The 23411-nt window shown below is 36.2% G+C and overlaps 1 protein-coding gene and 1 long non-coding RNA gene across 5 annotated transcripts; both read right to left on the bottom strand.

Annotated features, from left to right (window-relative positions):
* Positions 1-15307: 15307 nt before the first annotated feature.
* On the bottom strand, positions 15308-18694 carry LOC131237407 (uncharacterized). 4 transcript variants are annotated; one of them, XR_009167218.1, is made up of 4 exons: positions 18145-18694; positions 16000-16146; positions 15663-15772; positions 15308-15522 (listed from the first exon to the last, which is right to left on the bottom strand). XR_009167218.1 is itself a non-coding variant. In XM_058235143.1 (3 exons), the coding sequence occupies exons 1-3, from the start codon at positions 16140-16142 to the stop codon at positions 15391-15393; spliced, it is 330 nt and encodes a 109-aa protein (XP_058091126.1). In that variant the 5' UTR covers positions 16143-16178; the 3' UTR covers positions 15308-15390. The 4 variants fall into 4 exon arrangements, 1 of the variants encoding a protein (XP_058091126.1); XR_009167217.1 differs by lacking the exon at positions 18145-18694 and having other exon boundaries at positions 16000-16191; XR_009167216.1 differs by lacking the exon at positions 18145-18694 and having other exon boundaries at positions 15308-15526; positions 16000-16178.
* Positions 18695-18879: 185 nt separating this feature from the next.
* LOC131237405 (uncharacterized) lies at positions 18880-22837 on the bottom strand. The gene is made up of 3 exons (XR_009167215.1): positions 22522-22837; positions 19712-20126; positions 18880-19506 (listed from the first exon to the last, which is right to left on the bottom strand). It is a non-coding gene; the product is annotated as an uncharacterized LOC131237405 (long non-coding RNA).
* Between the last annotated feature and the right edge of the window lie 574 nt (positions 22838-23411).

The following is a 23411-nucleotide window of genomic DNA, read 5'->3' as shown; positions in this document are numbered from 1 at the left end:
GCAAGAATGTGTCTCTTGAAAGAAGTGCTTGATATTGGATAAAGAACAAATCTAAAGAACGAGCATAGACTTAGGTTATAATTAAAGATTATAGCTAAGAATTACTGCTACTTGATTACTGCAACTCCTAAGATAAGTTGGGATAAAGTAAATTGATAAGATAAAGTTTGTTTGATTGTTGTGTTGGATTGGTTGTTGGTTGGGATCCTTTCTATCACATTCCTTTGCCATTTATAGATTCTTGTTGTAGCTTATTCTTACAAATCCTTCTTCCATTATTAACGGTTACAACAATCCAAAAGCCTTTTTAGATTCTTCTCTTTTCTAGATCATTGTTTTAGTATGTTTCTCTTTATGACCGTTTTACTTCTGAACGCCTCTCGGCTGCTTGCTTCACTTTTATTGGCCAAGGTTTTGTTTTGGTTGTCCTTGGTCACCTTTTATATCTTAAATAGCTCGACTGCGCTTCTTGTATATCGACTACAACAATACATCGACCATCCACTGACGTGTAGGACTAATCTTATCCACTTCCTATTCCTTGTACAATTCCACATGTCACCCTCCTATTGGCTTTCCTTGAATTGCTAGAAATATGGTACAACATTGCCCTCTACCTCGCTTCGCCTTTAGTAAAAATGTGACAATGACGTTGTTCCATTGCCCAATATCATAAATGCAATCGACCGTTAATCCTCGAGTTGTTTCCCCATTGATTATACTTGACCAATATAGTATCATGAAATATTCTTTGTCTCAAACTTCTACGTTGTCCACGTAACACGTCGCATAAAAGCGTATAGTACGAGGAGTCTAATTCCATCTTCATTAATGCACACATATTGCGACCAATATATAAGCAATTCTTAAGTTAGTGCTTCTCCCCTCTCTCTTTGTTCTCTCTTTTGCATAAATACTTCCCAATTTCCTCTCCTCAAATCGTCACCATGTCTGCATCTTCTTCTTCATCTAATCCAGTTTTTCACTTGAAATCCTTCATTAAAGACCTTAATGTCTTATCATCAGGAGTGATTAATGATCTCCTCTTCAATATTCCAATTAAACCAAACATTGTAGTGTTGAGCTTGGTCTTGCTTTCCATCTGACAATCACCTATGAACAACTTTGTGAAATCGAACTTAGTTTTCTGAAGTGCCCTGATGAAGTTCTACTTATCCAATCGGATGGTCTTTAGGATCCCTCCAATGCATTTAACTCCTCATGAGTTTGGCCGAAAGCGATGAATGGCTGGGTTGAGTGGTTTGCCCACATTGAAGCACAACATGGTGATACGTGGAAGCAAGTAGGAATTTATAAGTATATTAAACTTTCTCTACACAAATTTCCAACCAATTCCTTCCTTCTTATAGTAACATCGACTTTTTAGAGTCGATCAACCAATGCATTCCATTTCGGATGCGGTCCCATTGGTCCATCAATCATGGATATATGTGCATTCACTCACCTTCTTCCCTTTGGCGAGCCTGAAAAATCCACATCCCTTCGCTCTCCCAGACAAGACCAGCAATGCATATTCTACCTTCATGGCTCTTCAATGCAAGTCTTGGGATGAAGTAGATGAACAAGAACATATATACGATGTTCTTGTTGATGTGGATATGCCAATTTTTGTTGTGTGTGAGTGCTCTGCAAATCACTAAGGAACATATTCACTTGGTCGAGGAGCTCGCTAATTAAGGACATCATCTTGCCCTTACCCCTTTTGTGGTTGGCCACCTTTATCGTGGTATGTATGAAGCAACTACTAAAGGATTCTTCCACTTTGGTGGGCCTATTCGACTTTTCCAGATCTGGTTTTATGAATATTTTGAAGCAAAGATCATGAAATCCGCCCCAATGGATATTGAGTTCACTTCCTTTGGCCATTGCAACATTCTCTGCTCCATACTTAATTATTCTTCGTTGATATGAATATCTTTATTTCTTTCACCCTCAATAAGTCCAGTCATACTTTTTGTCCCTTCAAATATAAAGAGTTCGGCCTGATATGGTTCACTGAAGAATATGAATCGACCGACACCGAAATGGAAAACCTCAGGGACGCAGCTTGGAAAAGCTATTTGCTATGTAGAGACTTACCATGTGCAGGCACTATAAACACTGGCATTGATGCCAAGGATGGAATTGAACAATATTGCCCCCACTCTTCTTACATGCCAATTTGGTATGGGTCAAGGTATCACTTTTCCATTCATTCCCCAGACTTGTAATCAACCTCTGACTCATTGGCCAATCCTAGACTCAGTCGCCATCTTTCGAACTCCCCATAAAGGTTTTGAGTCCCTGAGCTCTTCTTTCACACTCCCTCTCTTGACCAATTATCCGTAGCAATTAAAATCATTTCACTCATGGTGGAAGGATTATTATGGGACTAATTAGCGGGTCTTATGAATTAATAATCAACCAACTTTCTTCTTCATCGAAGGTGAAGAAACCTGTGGCCAAGAAAAAGAAAAATAAAGAAGCACCAAGAAGTTAATCACTCCTCCGTCAGCCATGCCTTCTGTTCAAAGAAAGACACAATCAAGGAAGGCAACCTCAATCACATCGGCTTTCCTATCTCCAACACCAAAAAAGATGATCACTCCCTTTTCTTTAATAAAATGGTTGAGCCAGTTCAACCTAAGCTAAAGCGTCAGAAGGCCACATTGGTATATCCAACATGATGGTTTTAGCCATTGCTTCAATCCCAATGCTCACAATTCCTTTAATCATTTCAAAGATCCCAGAGCTTGGACCTCTTATAACACCTCATCCTTCTTTGCGTACAACATCTGATCGAACTGCTTCAGGAATTCACTCTTTAACCACAACTATTGTAGACTTTGAGTAGTATTACAAAGCTAAATTTTGGCTGGGTGTCTCTCCTACTAAATACTTTTGGGAGATGGAAGAGGTGTATAAGAGACATAAATATGCTCATTTTAATAAGGCGTTTAATAAATGGTAGCGTGAAGAGGAAATTTTATACGATCCTAATCTTCATTTCAATTGATATCTCAAGCCATATAATCCCAATCGCTCTAACCGAGCTTTGGCTTTAGTCGTTGATCCTGCCAAACTTTTACTAGCAGATGACTGATTCATTACCGTCATTGTTCAGTCAGATCTAAGTGAATGTTATTTTAACAATATACACTTTCATAATGTAGTTCCCTTTACTTTCTTTCTTTTTCACAGTAACTAGGGAGCTCTCAACCATTAAAAAGTCAATTTTTACATCAACTCTTTAGGTTGAGGTGTCTACTCCAGACATCTCTGCCGACGCTGCTCAGTCCCAGGATAAAACACTTGAAATTTTTGACTTAAAAAGGCCTATGAGAAATATTCGGTAACCGACAGATCAAATTGAAAGCTAAGAGGAGGTAATAATATATTAGCTTATAGAGTCATTCAATCTCCTTCTATAATTAATAATTGTCATTCACATTTAACTAGGATTAAGAAGTTACAAAATCAGTTGTGCCAATGGTCTTTCCTTCCATTGACTTGCTTCTTCCTCAAAATCGATTGATTAAGCAATCACTCTAGTCAAGACTGTTAAAATTGTGAAATGGCGATGGATTTGGTCCGTTGCAAAAAAGGCTTGGTTTAACAACGGACTTGGTTGGGAAATTAGAAAATCATTTGAAGCGCTTACTTTGCGCCTTGAAAAGATAGAGGACGCTCGGTCATCCCAACCACAATTCAGTCTAGAAATACAATGCGAGGAAAGTGATCCTAACTCGCCTTTGAAGAACTCTGAAATTATGAATGAGGAGTTGAATTCCATTAATGAGCATACGGTTCAATTTCCTGATGAGTCGATCTCGATGACTGTTCAAAAGAATGGTGAAGAGACATGGGTTTCTTTCAAATACAATGATGATAACACACCCTCCTTACATGACACACAGGATCTCAATGATGAAATGTTGCGGAAAATTGTGGCAGTTAAAAAGTGGAGGGATTTAGCGACGAACTAATATCCGTCGCTAAAATAAAATTTGTGACGGGTTTGGTCCGTTGCAAATTTAGATCTTGCAATGGATTTTGGTCTGTTGCAAAGTAGCGCCCCTAACAATGTATTTTATTTGCTTTTGCGACGGATCATGGTCTGTTGTAAATTAACTTTTGCCCCTGCATTTTTTTAAAAAAAAACGGATTTTGCTCCGTCGCAAAGGACCTCCCATAGCGACGCATTTTATTTGCTTTTGCGACGGATCACGGTCCATCGTAAATTAACTTTTGCCTGTGCATTTTTTTTTTGCGATGTATTTTTCTCCGTCGCAAAGTAGTGCCCCAAGCAACGTATTTTATTTACTTTTGCGACGGATCATGGTCCGTTGGAAATTAACTTTTGCACCTGTTCTTTTTTTTGCTTTTGTTTTTGTTTTTTTTTTAAAAATAAAATATGGTGGTAAATTGTTTTATTGTATTGTAAGAAGTGTTTTATTAATAGAATTTCAATGCTTTAGATGTATTTATTTGTATTTAAGATTATTTTTGTATCAATTGATTGAACGCAGAGATTTTGTTGTTTTGTTTTTATATCAATTGAGTGGAAACTATTATTATTATCATGATTTTGCTTTAAAACTAATATTTAAATGCTTTGTAATATCACACAAAAAATCCCATTATACATCCTTTGTATTTTAGGAAATGAAGTTTGAAAAAAAAATGATTAAAAGGAATCAATATTTTGATATATAATTGACATTTTGAAAAAGAAAATTGAGAGGTTTAAAAAAATATGATTTTGAAAAAAATCATTGAGAAATTAAAAAAATAATTAACAATGTTTGAGAAAAATTGAGATTTTGAAAAAAAAAAAACCATGATTTAATAAAAATCAAGATTTTGAAAAAATTTAAGAAAATTGAGTAAATTTGATAATTTTGAAAAAATAGATATCGAAAAAAATGATATTTTGAAAAATAAAATTGAAAGATTAAAAAAATTGTGAAAATCTTGACAACTTTGAAAAAAGAAAAGATTTTGAAAAAGTAATTGAGATTGTGTTTTGAAAAAAAATTGAGAAGTTTAGAAAAAAATTGTTTAAAAAGAAAATGGAGAAGCTTGAAAGATTGAAATTTTGAAGATAAAAAATGAGATTAAAAAATCGAGATTTTGACAAAAAACTAACATTTTGAAAAGGAAAATTAAGAAGTTCAATAAAATTATGAATTTGAAAAAAGATTGAAAATTATCATTTTGAAAAAGAAAATTGAAAAAAAGTTGAATTTCAATTAAAGTCATACAATAAATTTGACAAAAAATTATCATTTTGAAAAAGAAAATTGAAAAGTTGAAAATAAAATGGTGCTTTTGAAAAAATAAAATAAAATTGGCATCTTGAAATTTTTGAGAAGTTTGAATAGATTGAAGTTTGACCAAAAAAAAAAAAAAGATTTTTGGAAAAAATTGAGATTTTTAAAATAAAAATTCATAATTTATATTTTGAGAAAAAAATTCAGAAGTTTGATGACAAAAATGAGATTTTGTTAATAAGTTTTGAAAAAAAAAATAAGATCAAAAAATTTACATTTTGAAAAAAAATGAGAAAAAATTAAGATTTTTTACTAAATTACTAGGGACATCCACTAATTGAACCTCTTAACCGTTTATGCGTAGAAACATTCACTTGTGAAAAAATGATAGCCCAAGTATAATGAAGTGTAATTGCAAGAATAACTTATAATGATGAGATTGATCAAATTCTATGATCACGCCATCCTAAGGTTCATTTGAATGGTTAGATGTGTTCGAAACATGCTAATTAAGATATAGAACAAAAATCGGCTCAATATGACCTGAAACGAATCAGATCCATCCAAAACACTCTTTGAATGGGCATAATCAGTTTGTCTAGATCTAGACTAATTTTGGACAATCTGATTGGTTTGGATTAAAGAGTAAATATAACTTCACATGTTTAGATTACATTTCAGTCAAATTTGATCATTGAATCATAAGATATGGCCTATCATGTTGTCGATCAATCTTGTCTACATAATATCTTTCTCATTTGAAGCTTGATTGGGGCAAGTAACTAGTTAAATCGAAGCTCTTGATTAGTAGAATAGAGTGCATAGATCAAATGTCTAAATTGAGCCAAATATTTAGGTCAAAATTGTGCCACAACTTACTAACCACATGAAAACCCAAGAAATGACGTCACTAAGTTCTGTGAGCCCCACCATGATATATGTGTTATATCCACACTATTCATCCATTTGGAGAGATCATTTTAGAGCATGAGCCAAAGAATGAGGCAAATCTAAAGGTCAAGTGGACCCCATTAGAAAAACAAGTGGGGATTGAATGCCTACTATTATAAATTTCTTATGGGTTGCAAAAGTTTTTGATCAAGCTAATATTTGTGTTTTCCCTTCATTCATGTATTTGTTAACTTATGAACAAATTAGATCTAAAATAAACATCATAGTGGGCACTATGAAGGTTTCGATGGTGCGTGTCACTATCCCTACCATTTTATGTGGTGGGGTCCACTTGAGCTTTGGATTTGTCTCATTCTTTGGCTCATGCCCTAAAATGGTCTCTCCAAATGGATGGACGGTGTGGATACAACACAAACATCATGGTGCGTCTCACAAAAGTTGGACACATCACTTCAGTAGTGTAACACCCTGAAAATCGGCACTGGAGTACATAGACTCTGGTCCCGAGTTTTCGTGTGTAAGCGTAATAAAATTCATGTGTCCTGATTCAAATTCACATTTATTTCATACATAAATAATCAAAGTAACGCATTTCAATTTATTGAAACCAAAGCGAGGTAGAAATAGTTAGATCTAACAATATAGGGCTAACACATAGGGGTTACAGTTCTAAAAGTTGCGATCATCCATGTGAGAATTATACAAATTGCAATAATTACAATAGGAACAGAAGAACAATTATCAGGCGGGAAGAAGCTAGGGATCTACTCGCCTTGAGCACACCACTGACTGGTCCTATTCCCGAGCTATCTGCATATGTCAAATAGGAGGCGTCAAACGCTAACATAGTGAAAAAATATCCCCAAGATTTTTACTTGGAATATTTTGGTGATTAGCGAGTTCACAACAAATACATACTAATACATATTATATACTCAAGCATGTTATCTTTACTGCACAACTACTAAATAAGTTACACATGTTACTAACACAACAGAGCGCGAGTAATGATAACATAATAAACAAATAGTTTCCTAATTTATTTGGTAAGTATATTAATGCGATGATGAAATTATGCATGCTCCTCACAATCCAACACTCCCTCACAAGCGACTTTCATGCCTATTTCACAAATGCCAACACTCCCTCATAAGCGACTCCAATGCTAAATCACAACATATCGTAGGATATGCATGATTAGCCAAGTGGTTATTAGTCCTAGTTCATACGGTAGGTTGGCGAAGTTAAGATACCGTCATTATACCAAAAGTCATTATTCGGATCACATGGTTCGTTGTGGCATGTGGTGGCTACTCACCAGTATCCCTTGATCCAAATTAAGGCATCAACAAGGTATGGGTTGTCACCCAATACCGAGTATGAACCATCAATTCATAGGTGCGGGCTTGTCACTTAAAACTAAATTAATACAAAGGAAATGGGTTGTCACTCAATTCCATTCATGCCCGATCGTTCGAATGGTACTCTAGCATGGAACCATCGGCCGGATAATTTAAAGTGGGCCATTTGAACAATATACTAGCACCTTTATCAGTGCTCAATGTTCACTATGGTAAGGCTCGTCACCCCAGCATAGGCCGACAACTTAAACACGGTGTCCCATACCACCATGCTTGACTCATGAGTTTTTTAGGATCGTAACACACTAATGGTTATGAGTAGACTAAATCAATGGTAATGGTGGTATCTAAGATTCTATTTTATGTTATACAATCACCAAGCACAAAAATGATTGAGCTTGCATTAGACTGATGCGATCGACTACGGAGGACTCTGGGCAAATCGGCATTAGGTGCAAAGCATCTCGTGTAGCTCTAACTACTGCCGATCATCCATGTTCAACTTCGGTCGGCTGGATAAGCCTGGGATAGTCTCCATAAAGTGAGCTATTTGCATATTTTGATCTACCGCAACAACATAAATAAATCATATTAGCATTTGTAAGCATTCAACATAAAAAATTATATTATTAAGAGTTTCATATCATTCAAGCATTTCATCGAGTATGTTATCAATTAAATAGAAAATAAATGTATTTAATTATTCTAAAATGCCAAGTGGAAGCTTGGGAATAAATCTTCACCTTAGAGTCAAAATCCTTAACTCGGATGCGGTCCTAGCGTTGGAAATTTGAGAAAAATTCTCCAAACCCTAATTCATCAAAAATTTCATCATTAATAATATAAATTTTAATATAATTAGGATTTAACTATGGGTTAAGGGTTTTACTTAACTTAGTTCGAGCAAATTCCAACTCGATTCGATGAGTTGGGGCTCGGGATTGGCGTACTACAACATCCACACGGGGCCATGCCCAAATACAACTCTCACAATAGCATGAGCCACTCCTAATTCATTTTCGAGACCCCAAGTCCTAGCATGATCAAACCCTAGTATTAGGATTTTCAAAAAATGATGGAAATGAAAGAGGGTTTCTAATCCTAATAGCTCACTGACGTCCTATAACAAAATGGTTAGATTGTAAGAGCTTATGCATTTGGTTCTCAAGGACCAATTTCTAAGAAAGGTTTGCTGATTACCTCTAATTACCACCAGGAAAATTTTGGCAATGCGGTGTGATTTGGTGATGTCGCCAGCTAGTGGCGGCAGGGAGAATCCTCCAAACCCATTCCTCTCTCACACTGCTTCCCTTCTCTTCTCTTCTCCATTTTTCCTTCTTACAACTCAAAATTCGTATGAGAGTGAGAGATTGAAAAAGGTGTACTATTTATAGTGCCAGAATGTGCACAAATAGCCCCGGTGACCCTTTCTCTAATAAACTTACCATGGGGAAGGTTGTTTTTGACTTACGAGGCCTTTCAGGGGCCTACTAGCTCATCCGTGTTAGAGGAAAGGTGCCCCATTATAGTATCTATGATTTGTCAGAATCGGACAGCCATCTGACACTTCAATTAGCATGGGGGCCCCACTTACGATTGATGGCCATTAATGATCGATCGGGGCCGCGACTATATGGATATGTGTAGTGAAATATCATTAACTCACACATCGAGTTTGGTTGAAACCCAACGGTCGAAATGTCGAAACTTTGCAAAAGATCAGAGAGCCTAATTCACTTAAAATTTCAGGTTTTTGCTTAGGGCATTTGCACATCCCATGCACCCGGCCTTCGGCCTAAGTTGAGCAATTCTAGACACTATCCCGACTCGACGTCCTTGATGGACGCCAAGCCCGGTAAGACGATTATTCTATAGTTTCGAGTTTAGTGGCTCACTAATGAGCGGTTTAGAGCTTATTTGAAAGATCAGGGTATTTATGAAATGAACTAGGTGGCAAGATTTCTTGTGTACAAAACTAGAGTTTGGATCAGCTAATTAAGTTCATAGCATGGCCCATTTGTAATTAACAGAAATGATGATTCGGATCAAATCATCCTAATTAAGAATGCTAATTCAACTATACTAGAAATTATCCGAATTAGTAAAATATATTAAAAATAAAAAATATTAATTTAATCATATAGGATGATTCTTGGTATAATTATAATCAATTCCTAAGAAGATACTGAATATAAAAACTCTAAGATGAAAAAGATATGCGCAACACGTCAACAACGTGTAGTCATAGAAATTTTTAATTTAAATATGTATATTTTATATAATATTTTTAGTACTTTTAGTTAATATATTATTTTTATTATTTTTCTAGTAGTTCATAATCAAGTCTACTTTAGCTCTACCAAAATTTATTATATTTCAAGCTTTAAAAAAATTCTAAAAATTCCGGAGGTACCAGTTGTCTGAAATCAAGATTTTTGGTATAGTTTACAAATATTCCTAAAATTAACCTCCTTTTAATCTTATTTTTATTATCTATTTATTTTATTATAATACTAGACTTATCAATATTCAATTTGAATTTTGAATCACCTCAATCGGAGTTTTATAAAAATAGATACGACTTTTTGAAGTCAGTACGCTGAAACTGTCAAAATCCGAACATGTAAAATATTGTTAAACAAGGTTACTCAGTTCAACCGAGTCCAAATAGGTGCAACCGAACCCTGCTGTCTAGATTTACTCAGTTTCTCCATGTTTGCTCTGTGCAACCAAGCATTGTTGCCCTAGTTGCCCCAGTTTGCTTGGCGCAACTGAGTTCCACTTGGTTCAACCGAACCTTGCTGTCCATGTTCTTCAAAATTCTCAAATTTCACTTGGTCGGGCAGTTTTGGTGGATCCAAGGTCACTCCTTTTGGTCCCAAACATGTGTGACTATACACACGGATACGCACTTAAGTCGATAAATCAGAGGTACTACCCAAGGACATCCAATTCCCAGCTGGCAAAAATTCGGGGCATTACAAGTAGTGAATCCGCATCTCCACTCGTTGTAATAAAAATTCACTATTTTAGTAGTGTCTATTTGCAATCCAACTTGTTGATAATGTAAAGAAGATCTGGATGAAGGGAAATTACAAAGATCAAATTGATCCAAAACTTTTGTGACTTGCAAAAGGTTTTTAATGGTTATTCATCATTGTTTTGATTAGTATGGCCCACCTGAGATTTGGATCTTCTTATGATTTGCAATGATATCTTAAAATATGATGGAAAAACAAATGGCGGTGTGGATATGCAAAAAATATATAAAGGTGGGCCCTACACGTTAGGGTAACACCCATGAAGGAGTTAACTAGATAGGAAAATGGTACAATAAGGTCGACCTCATGGAACTTCCCATGAGGTCGAGCTGTGTGGGCCCCATTATGATGTGTGTAGAACATCAACACCGTGCATTTGATGTGTCCCCTTTAGGTCATAGGATATCCTAAAAATCATCCATATACGAAACTCAGGTGGGCCATAGCATCTAAAATTATGTGAAGACATCTTACAATATATAAAAGTACTTGGTGGGGCCCACATGAGTTTTAGATGTGGCTGGAACTTGGTCTTGCCCCTCATCTAAGTGGGACACACATAAATACTGGGTTGTATCTGTGAATCACTTCTAGGTGGGCCCAATATATGATTATGAATGTTTTAATGGGAGGATAACCCCTCTCAGCTATAGTATGTGGTGTGGCCCACCCAAGTCTTGGATTGATTTTATTTTTAAGCCCATTGCCCACCATGGAATGGTACATCCGATTGATGGGGCAGATCCAAAGTTCAAGTGGAGCCCACCATAAAAATGAGTGGGATTGTGATCGAAAACTTAGAGGCTTGGTATGCAAGCCAAATGCGGAAGAGAATTGCATGAATTGCTTAGTGAGTAACTCACTACGCTTAGCGTACTGAGTAAACTTTGTGAGGTCCACCATGATTTATGTATTTTATCCACTCTGTCCATCCATTTTACCAGATAATTTTAGTGCTTGAGCCAAAAAATGAAGCATATACATTGTTCAAATGGACCACACCACAGGAAACAGTTGAATTGAATGTCTACCATTGAAAATTTCTTGGGGGCCAAAGAAAGCTTATTTTTATGTTTTCCCTTCATCCATTTTTGTATGATCTTATGAACAGATTGGATGAAAAATAAACATCACTGTGGGGCCTAGAAAGGTTTCAACGGTGGAAATCATTATCCCCACTGTTTCCTGTGGTATATATGATCCACTTGATCTTTGGATATGCTTCAATTTTGGGCTCAACCCCCTTAAATTAGATGGAAAAATGGATAGACAACATGGATAAACCACATACATCCAAGGTGGGCCCAACTAAGTTTACTCAGTCAATAAGAGCGTAGTTACTCACAATCCGATTTCCAGCTGCGCACCAGTTCGCATGGAACTCATGGAAACTTTTTGATGAATCACCATACGTGATGTGAGTCCAAAATATGAATGGTCCACGTGATGCATCACCCCATGAAACCCCTAAGGCCCAACTTTTACTTTGATCCATAACTTTGGTGGGCTGTGGATAAAGAAAATAGTTTCCTCCCTTGATTTGCATCTCTTTGCTATGTTCCACTAGAGTTTTAGATCAGGGTGAAAATTGGTCCCCAGGGGTTTCATGGGATACCGCATCACATGGACCGTTCGTATTAGACGCCATGACAGTGTGCAGGTGTGTGGGTGAGCATTCCTAAAGAGTCTCCCTATCTCCTCTCTCCGTCTCTCTCGTACCCACACACCCTCTCCAGAATCCTCTCTCGGCCCTCTCTAGATCCCTCTCTCACCCTAATCCCCTCTCCTCTCTCTTCCTCTGGATCTCTCCCTCCCTCTCTCTCTCTCTCTCTCCACCCACATTCTTGTTGCCGAATTCCTACCCACACACGCCCTCTCTCTCTCTAAAGTTCGTTAAGGTATATATTTCTCTCTCTCTCTCTCAATCTCTCTCAATATCAATGCTGATTTAAGGATTTGGGGATTTTGAATTTTATTTTTTGAGTTTCAGATTAGGGATATTACTACTAATTCTGAATGCGAGAATCGCTACCAGTATGAGATTCCATTGTTGGCTGAAAGAAATATCTTGTATTTAATGACTGATTGCAACATGGCTATTTATGGGAGTTCTATGTAAAGAATGAAAAAATGTTTTTTATTTTAAAATGTTGGGTTTGTGTGATTCCTTCATTCTCTTATCTATTTGTTGTTGATTTAATTACAGATCTTGAACTAATGTAACCATATATATATATATATATATATATATATATATATAACAATCGTCTCTGTTCTGGTGTTGAATTTGTATCGAATCCATCTGTTAAACTGGTCAGAAAAAAAGAAGAAAAGAAAAGAAAACTTGCTTTAGAGGAAGCATTTAGATGTTAACTGGCTTGTGGGCTTATGGTTTTCATGTCCTTGTAAACTGGCTTTGAGTCTTGCATGCATTGATACCTTTTATTAATAGAATGATTGTCACATGCTTTCATTAAACTGTATGACTGAGTGCAAGTCTTCACTAGTCATGTCATATCAATTGACTCAATGATTCTCATGAAGTCTCAATCACATGAAACTTCTATAGGGACACCTTAAGAATGGACCCCATAATGTCTTCACTACATATACCTACGAAATTGAAGATTTCTCATTAGGCTTAAGCATTTGATAAGTGTACCATTTTTCACACAACTAAATAAGTAAATAAAGTTGGGTACTCATCTCCCTAACCAAAGCAATTAGTTCATTACCCACAATTCAGCTACACTATTCCAAGCAAGCCTCATGTTGACAACAAAGCTAAATTCACGAATATGCTTTCCAGAATCTAACTATATTAGTATCTATATCATCATCATCAAAGCCATTCACATCTAACTGGGTCAACTACACAAATATTGTTAAGACATTCCACTCTATCATGGACCATATCCTTAACAAACCCATCGGTCCTCAAGTCTTTTCTTACTACCACCCATGTCCTTTTGGGCCTTTCCCTTATCCTTTTAGAGCTTGAACTGACTCACTTCTAACTGGTGCAATTCTTGGTCTCATGAGGCAACTTATTTAACTTGCAAGGCACATGGATTTGTTGGTGTTAACCATGAATAGAATCCATTGGATGCAGGGGACCCTTGAAAAGCAAGATGAACCAACATGTCTTTACAGATGAAAAAACTACTAGTTGTAATGGTTATCTTTTTAGAGAAAGTGAGAGCTATAGATGAAAAAGCTACTAGCTTTAATGGTTGTCTTTGGAGTCTTCTAGCTCAGCTTTTCCTGAGGTCTTAGCAGAAGTACTAAAAGGTGGGATCTTTGGACTCTTCTTCCCCCACATTAGCTTGAAATTCTTAGTCTTCAAGAACTATTTGATCTTGTTCCTTTTAAACATTATATAAACAAGTTACTTTTTGATTGGATTATATGAATTTCTTTCATAATGGTTGTTCAATTGAAGCCTATTCTAACATTTGATTTGGGTTGTTTAATTGAATATGCATATTTTTTTCCCAATCAGGTGCAACAGATTCAGAATGCAACAAATATACTGTTTATCAAGATTGAGGTAGAGTGCAACTTGTTTATTAAGAGTTCAATCTTCATGTGTGTATTCACTTGGATGTGACCTTGCTAGACATTGAGTTGAGTCGAATTTGTGAGTGTTTGAACTATGCTTATTATGTTTGTTAGTTGATCTTTCTTTAGCATTTAAGGATGAAGGCTTGCGGAACCTGTATTTGATGATGCATGTATTTGTCTTATATGTAGGATAATTGAAAGTACAAATCTGCTCTTGCCAAAATTTTGAGTTCGGTCAGTGAATACGATACTTGGGAACTGAAACATCAATGCAAAATACTAGGATTGCATTTATCACTTGGATGGAGATGGGCTCTTAAGGAAATAGGGAATTTTTTGTAGAGGTTCTCATTGTAAGACCATCTTCATGAGTCATAACCCCAAGGAATTTATGGCAAAAAGCCAAGTAAAGAACTCAAATTCTGGGATTGCATCTATCACTTTATCAAATGTGTTTATATAAAACTAATGCAATGTCTCTCATGTTCATGAAGACTATAATATTAACATTCATGATGCATCATCAATGGAAGAAACTTAAAGATCATCTTTACCATTTCTTTTTTGTTTTAATTGTGTTATGTTTCATTTGGATGTTTGTAGAGATATTGAGAAAGTATCTCCTGGATTTGTATTTTAATTGATGGGATATGATTATGATGATCATCTATTTAGTTTTCAAGGCAGATGATATTCTTTACATTACCTTATTTCATCAGTAGCTGACCCAATGTTGGCTATTTACTATATATTTATTCCACTTTGCTATTTAGGCTAATTGAGCATCTAAACACGCCTAAAATGATATTTAGTCTAGTTTTATATTCAGCCCAATCTTTGAATTTTGTGAATGGGATTCTCATTAAACAATAGTGAATTTTATTTGGATGACTATTAGGCACTACACCAAAATCGTCATTTAGGAACGGTTTTAAACCGTTCCTAAATGCTTCAGGAACGGTTTAAAATCGTTCCTAAATGACGCGTCGCAAAAAATAAGGAACGGTTCAAAACCGTTTTGGGTACCGTTTCAAATTTTAGAGACGGAATTTAAGGAAGGTTTTAAACCATTCTAATACCAACGGTCATATTTGGGAATGGTATTTTTTCTCATTTCGGAACGATTTTAAATAAAAAAACCTAATGTATAAAATAAATAAAATAAAATAAAATATATTTAAGCCATATTCATTTAAGAATCAAAAGATAGTAAAAACAACCATGATGTAATTTGCAACGTTATTTATCTGACTTGCAAATTTGACAGTAAAAATTAAAATCTACAATGGAAGACTTCAAAATAAAAAGACAATTCAATGAAAGTCTGTCAAGTAGATGAAGAGCTCCACAATGTGATGGCCTTTTATATACCTAACTAACAAGCAGCAAGTAAAAAATAAGAACAAAAACATGTGAATAGATTGAAAGAATAACAATCAACTATCAAAACAGTGTGAAAAAAATTGTGACAATTGAACATACTTATGGGGGACTGTTGTTAGTTGACTCACCTGGTTTTTGGATATGCTTGATGCACTCCTGACCCGAGGGGAGCTCGTTCTAGACCAAGCGAGGCAAACTTGTTCACTTGCTAGGTGCGAAAATGCATCTCTTGTGAAATCTATAACAACATAAGAACACCACCTATGGTAGTTCAACAAGGAAACTCCGACAATCATCTTAACTGAAACTTGTAATGCATATAGAACTAGCAAAAGGTAGAGATACTGAAAATTTCTGCTTAGTGTTCAAAATCCAGAATGGAATACTCTAGATTCTTATGAGAAATGCATCATGTACATTGTAAAAAGATATTTGGAATGGCATTGCAGGTATAATTGGACTTACTTTCTAGGCTGATTTGTAATGGCATTGCAGGTAAAATCAAGAATAGAAATCAGACCAAGGTTCTGAAGTTTTCTAGAATGTATTTCTGAAGAGGAATGGGTTAGAAGCATTGCCTTCAGCTTCATCTTCCCATCATTAGCCATAAACCTGCAGATTACATTAAAATATTAGTTGCCAATGCGCACACGTCTCCCATAAAACACTACGTAACTGATGGAATTTACTCTTCTCAAAGTGGTTAATCTCCATTTGAAAATATAAGTATTTAATTGAAAATTTGAGGAAAAGGTCAGGTTCAAATGGCTATCTAGCACTTTTTTTTTTTCTAAAAATTAAAATAAAATCTGATATATAACCACAAAAAAAATTAGGGAATATGCAAGTGCTAGTGTTCCTATTGCTAGAGCCTGATGCAATTTGAGATGAGACGTGTAGTTACATAATAATTTCATTTCCTCAAATATGAAAGTGAATCATTATAATAATGGACAACCAAAGGATGTTTCCATCATCTTCATCCTTTTGAATTTTATAATGCATTGACTAAGAAAAAGAATGCCATCATTCATCCACATGCACATCAAAGACGCTTACATATACACATTGTATACATAGGCAATTAGACATCACAGATTTTAGCTAATTCATGCATTTTTAGTTACAAAAAGTCAAGGGAAGTCAAGGGAGAGCTTTTCCACAAATTTCTATTCTTTTCCACAATTTGTTATGATAAATCATTGCTTACTTCTAAAAACTATAGTATTGGCTATAAGAAGAAACATGGTTTTGTTGCAATATACTGTTCATTCCAGATATTGTAATTGGTGGTTAGAGCTGTACACGAGCAGAGTAAGCTTGGTTACTCGCTCGACTCGACTCGGAATTACTCGACTCGACTCGGTACTCGACTCGATACTCGACTCGTGTGCTCGACTCGTACTTGACTCGGTACTCGACTCGTACTGTGTGGTGTTGATTTATTATTATTAGTTTTTTGTATAAATTGTTAATATATTTCAGAAATTCATATCATATATTGCTAATATATGTCAGAAATTATTAATATATGTTAATATAGAAATTGTTAATATGTTAATATATGTCAGAAATTGTTAACATGTTAATATATGTTAATATAACTAATATATGTTAAAATTGTTAATATATGTTAATACAACTAATATATGTTAAATTTATTGCTCGAAAACCCTACTCGAAATAGGCTCAAATTCGGACTCAGACTCGAACTCGACTCGACTCGATTTCTGCTCGTACTCGAACGAGTAGAGCACGAGCAGGGAATTCATGCTCGATGCCTGAGCAGAGCTAAGTACGAGTAGGACTCGGGCAGTGCGAGCTGAGCATGAGCTGGGCAATACTCGGCTCGGCTCGACTCGTGTATAGCTCTTGGTGGTTTCTCTTGCTTCATGATGGGAATACTGGAGATTTAAGCTAAAAGTTCTAAAAACTTGAGGAAGGAAACACTTGATTTTTAAGCTAAAAGTTCTAAAAAGTGTGACCCACTCAATGGAAAGCTTTTATCTCACAACCTTACGCTACATTGGTGCATGTGGCTGCATTTGGTTGGGCAATGCTACACACGCATGTTAGTAAAACTTACCCACAATTTATGCTTGGTCCAAGATTCCGGTTGGAAGAATCAGGTTAGATGAGTGGCTTGGTCATGCATATGTGTAAACTCTCTCATTAATCGCCTGAAATGTGCAAGCAGCGTCACCTATAAAATCTAGAGAGTACAAATTAAATCTCTAGTTAAAGCCTAAAAATGATGTGCAATTATTCATAGTAAAGTAATTCACCAACAAAATAGAAATACATAAATGCAAAAACTGTGATGATGCACTCATTCCATCCAAATGGGGCAAGTGATAATCCACACTATAAATCCAATGAATCATGGTGTGGATGGAAGATGCCCTCTGATAGAGAGGTTCTTGATCTTTCAATCAATGTCCCTGGAGTAAACGGTTAAGTAAAAAAAATGCAGCAATAGTCTGTAAAAAATGCCAAAGAGTGGATGCTTAGGAACTTCCACTTGGTTTAGGTTCCAATAAAATGAGAACTTTGTGAGATTGTTGACAAATTACAAATGCAAATTAGATTTTATCCTAGATATGAAATCACCACTTTCATTTAATATTGGCTTGAAGGTTTGGACTAACTGCACAGTTCAGACTTCTTGGTTCATCAGTGTTCTCTGCTAACAAGAAAAGATTAGAATATTGCCACCAAAAGGAACACTTGTTACAGAGCAAACAATCATATGGAATAAGAGCATATGCAAAAAAAAAAAAAAGGTCACTGCAAAATATACCCACTATTGGGTACATCTGGAAACACGAAATGAACTTCCCCATTCAAAGATGTTTTCGTAATTAAATGTGAAATGTACATTATAAAAGCATTTGAATCCAAAGTATTGGCCACATCATGTGAAAACAAATAAACTACCCCATTAAAAGGATGACTTCATGAATTTCCTATTATCAGCAATGGTGGTGATAAAAGAGTGCAATATACAATTGCAGGACTGCTTGTTCATCTAGAAGACCAGTGGAACTAGTAACTATAGAAATTGAAGTTAATTGGTCCTTGGGTATCAAGTTTCTTTTCCAACAGTCTTCCAGAATTCAAAGCGAGTTCTCACATTATCCCCTTCAAACAGTTCCAAAATCTAAGCTCTACCGCATTGCCAACATCGAAGGTGTAAGGAATAAAGACATACCTGCTAGTGTAACTCTCATTAATCCAAGGAAATTAAATCTACAGCAGATGCTGATAGCTGCTTTTGTGAAGCAACACTAGTTTTCATGTTGGCTAGTACAAGAAAGCAACCGTAAGTATTAAAAAAGACCCAAAGAACACCTAGTATTTTCCTATTCATGGAATAACAAACAAGTTTTCAAGAAAATGACACCAGCTCCCTGGTAACAAAAATATTCAACAGTTCAATCAGTGATGCAAGCTAAATGTTAGATGACAATGGATGGTTCTCAATGACTTGATTGGCCATTCCAAAAACTCCCACCAGTGAGCAAAATGTTATATTCAGTATCAGGTGTTGGAGAATAATAAAATAAAATAAAATAAAAAGCTCTTCAAGTCGAGAGAATGATATGTGCATCCATCTAACCTGATGTCAAATGCCATGGGATTCATCAGCTTATCCAGTATCCTACATGGATCTAAATTGTTGTTGTGCACTAGATAAACGATTGAAGCGTGGGTTCAAATTTTGATGAGGTTTGTTCATGAGACAGACAAGATGAGATCAGTATTCCATAAGCAGAATGAGCAAGAAATATTCAGTATCAAAAACCCCAATAGAACTGTGTTCTGTTCTTGTGTCTTGATTACTCAGAAGTCCATAAGGAATTGGCAGTCTTGCAACCTAATCTTGAAGGATAATATCATACCAACCACGCCAAAGCGAGCTTTCTTTGTTGCATCAAATGAGAAGATTAGCTTCCCACCCTTCACCATTTCCTGAAAATAGGAGTTAAGGCAAGCAAAGAATTCTAGTTAATGTAATGGAACTAGCTTCACAACTATTGATTGCTCCAACCATTAACAAAAGGCATATACTGCACCTATGCATCATGTTTATCAAAATATCCCAAATATCACAAATCATATAAGATTCCAAACAATTTAGAATTAATCAATCACTGTGAAATGCCAAGTTATTTACCCAAGGCGTACACGATCCATATACTGCACCTATGCGTCATCTACATGGCCCAAGTAAATACATTAGTATCTCCATACAAATTGAACCAAATCTAGCATCTCTTAAGTACCTTTCCAGCAGATGAAAATTCTGCACTCTACATACACAGATGCCAAACACTACTTATTCAACCACCCACCCATGCCAACATTGCCCTGAAATATCAAGGGATTTATATATATCATGCTACATATGAAGATATTCAACCAAATACCTTTCCAGCTGATGAAAATTATGCACTCTACATACATAGATGCCAAACACTACTTATTCAACCACTCACCCATGGCAACATTGCCCTGAAATAATAGATTATGCTATTACGAGTCACTGGAGTGGAGTTTTACCCATCTCGTTTGTGCACAAGATGCCTGTCCTGAAATTTTGGAAGAAAGTACCATGAAACTATCATTTTTGCCAGAGATAATTAGATGGTTAGGATCATTCAACATGAGCAATTTTTAAAAAGGAATGGCAAAAATTCCAGCTCTTTGGGCCCCTATTCCCTGCGGCTTGTACTACAAAAATCCATCTCTTCAGGAAAATAACAGGAATATGTCAAAGACGTATACATATCCCAACAACACAGAGAAAAGAATAGAAACGAGAACAATTTCTACAAACTAGAATTGGTACTTGGCTTGCTGGCGTATACATAAAAGAGATTCATAGCACTATCTTTAGAGTGCATTTGGTTGCACTAAAATCTGAAATTTCATGATTAATCGGTCCAATTTGGAACAAATATCATGTTTCTTGCAATAGTTGCGAATCAAGAATGTCATTCTTGCAAACACAATATTCTTGTGTGAGAATCTGAAAATATAGAAAGAAAAAAAAAGTGGGATCATGTATCCCCTTGTTTTAACTTATGAGAATCTGCAAATAAAAAAGCGTAAAAAAAAAGTAGGATCTGCAAATGTCTTGAATGATGTTGATATTTGATAGTGGTAGTGCAACTAAAGTGAATTCAGTATCATTTCATATTTTTAATTCATGTCCATTTAGTTTGCTATGGGTACTAGTTCGGGTACCACAAATGGTTACAAAAGCAGATGCAACAGAGTCTAACGTACTTGAATCCAAGGCCACACAACCTAGGCAATTAGTGCAGTGTGAAAGGAACAGTTACAGCTAGAGTACACATTCAACCAGGAGGTCACAACAATTGGATGGTCAGAGCTGTCTGAATCCCATCACTTTCGGCCCAACATATCATCCGAGGGTCCACTTATCCCAATCACCCCACCTTTTTCATGTCTTCTATGGTGCAAGCTGAGTATTAGCATTTCTCAAACTAGAACTACCAATGACATACTTTCAGAAGATAAAAATGGAAGGAGTAAAAGCATGAAAAATGCAAATGGGAACTATGCATGCGCGCACGTACACATCCCATTTCGAAGTGGAAAGCAGTCATATGGGGCTAAGCCTTTCACCCTAACAACTCTCATAATGTTGAGAAATTCAAATAATACCGTCTTTTTGGCCAATTTCACAAGCTCTCGAAACGGAGATGAAATCAATAACTTGGAAATTTTCCTTTTGTTGCTGAATTTCCTCAAGCAATTGAAAATGATAACATTCTAACCATCCCTTCAAACACAATTGAAAAGATGAATGTTCCAACAATGACTAACGCTTATGAAATCCTGAAACTGCCCTTGTAATTTTCCCTATTTCTGCTCTTATACATTTTTTCTGTTACACGTGGACAAACCCTAAAAAGAAGCCTCAATGGCTAAAAGACGTCATTGGTGTGTGGATACAAGAAAACAAAAACCCCTCAAAATAACTGAGAACATGATTCCCATATGGCATTCAATGGGAAACCCATAAATCTTAAAAAGATATCATCATATATCTCAAAAAAAAAAAAAAAAAACTTATCATCACAATAGTCATCAAGCCAGGGGAAAACACAAGATCCTGTAACAAGAATAACAAAAAAAATCACACACACATAAAAATAAAAATAAATAAATAAATAAATACATAAAAAGATAATGCAAAATACACTAAATTACAGTGTATGGAGTCTTTGGACTGCATCTACCATCCGACTGCTAGGCAAACTCATTGATCCAGACTGTCCACCAATTTATGGGCAGCCTCTATGAGCGGCCACTGCAGAAGACGAAAAATCATATCCATCAAATGATCCCAACCGACCAATCCACAGACAACAGATCAGCCAGTCAGGAACATCAGATCCACGGAAGTTTAGCCCACAATCCAATCAAGAGGTGAATCTACCAATTTACAGGGAGCCTGTTCGATAGACTACTGCAGAATACAAAATAGCATATCCATCAAATGATCCTAATCGACGGATCCATTGAACTTCTGCTAACTGTCCAAAAATAGACAACAGATTGGCCGATCAGAAACATCAGATCTGTGCAACTTTTAGGCCACAATCCAATCAAGATGCATATCGTCAGTATAACAGTCCGGATCAATAAAAATCTACGCCAATTCCAAGCTCAAATCAGTATATACACCGAGTTTAGGCCAAAATCCAATCAAGAGTCAGATCCGCAATGGAACAGTTCAGATCGGCAGAGATCTACACTAATTCCAAAGCTAAGCCACCAAATACACCGAGTTTCAGTGAAATACGAAATCCATACAAGAAAAATCCTCCTTTGTTGGGCCGAAATTTTTATGATGGCCACAATCCCGAGTGTTTCTTGCGTGGGATGAGAGAGAGAGAGAGAGAGAGAGAGAGAGAGAGAGAGAGAGAGAGAGAGAGAGAGAGAGAGGCGGACCTGATTAAGCTCACTATAAGGCGAGAATGGCATAAGATTCAGGGTGGATCCCGGTGAAAATCCGGCGGTTTAGCCGGAGGCGATGACTAGAGAAAGTTAGGAAGAGATGAGACAGAGAGAGAGAGAGGAAGATTCCAGAGCTTGGAAGATTGGAAAGACAAATTGGGGCGTGGGTTGAAGCGTGGAAGATGAGAGATCCTGTGTCCTTACAATCAAATCATCAGAAAAGTAAAGGAGGGAGATTGAGGGAGAGGGAGAGAGAGGGAGGGAGATCGAAAGAGACGGTTGAGATCGGGAGATCGAAAGAGAGGGAGAGGGAGAGGAAGAGGGAGACGGAGCCAGTGATGGATGCAAAATGAAATGAGGAATTTTAGGGATTTTGGATAGGAAAAGGGTTAAAATCATTCGGTAGTTTTCCGCAGATGGATGCAGTGTGCCTCTTGGGCCATGTGGGGTCCACTCAGAGGTTACTAATCGAATCTATTCCATCCATCTGTTTCAAAATAAAACAATAAAACACAGTAATAACAAATAAGAAGATCCAACACTCGATTGGGACACACGAACAAAATAGTGGAAATAACGACGTATAACCACAACAATTCTAGTACAATGTAGCACCGTTTCAAATTCAGGAACGGCTTTTGGTGGTGAGGTGTAACATATTTATGAAAAAAAAAATATTATAATGACGTTTGGTTCGGTTTTTCATAGATGAGCAACGGATTTTTAATCTTTGCGACGGATAGGATCCGTCGTAATTTTTGCAACGGATTCCATCGGTCGTTTAATTTTTGTGACGTGGCAAACAGGAACAGATCATGTGACAGACAAAATCTGTCGTTAATTTGATTTGCGACGGATCTAGTCTGTCGCAAAGTCGTGGTTTT

This window comes from Magnolia sinica, chromosome 2 (assembly GCF_029962835.1).
Source record: "Magnolia sinica isolate HGM2019 chromosome 2, MsV1, whole genome shotgun sequence".
Taxonomy (NCBI): Eukaryota; Viridiplantae; Streptophyta; class Magnoliopsida; order Magnoliales; family Magnoliaceae; genus Magnolia; species Magnolia sinica.
This window is presented reverse-complemented; position numbering and strand designations above follow the sequence as displayed.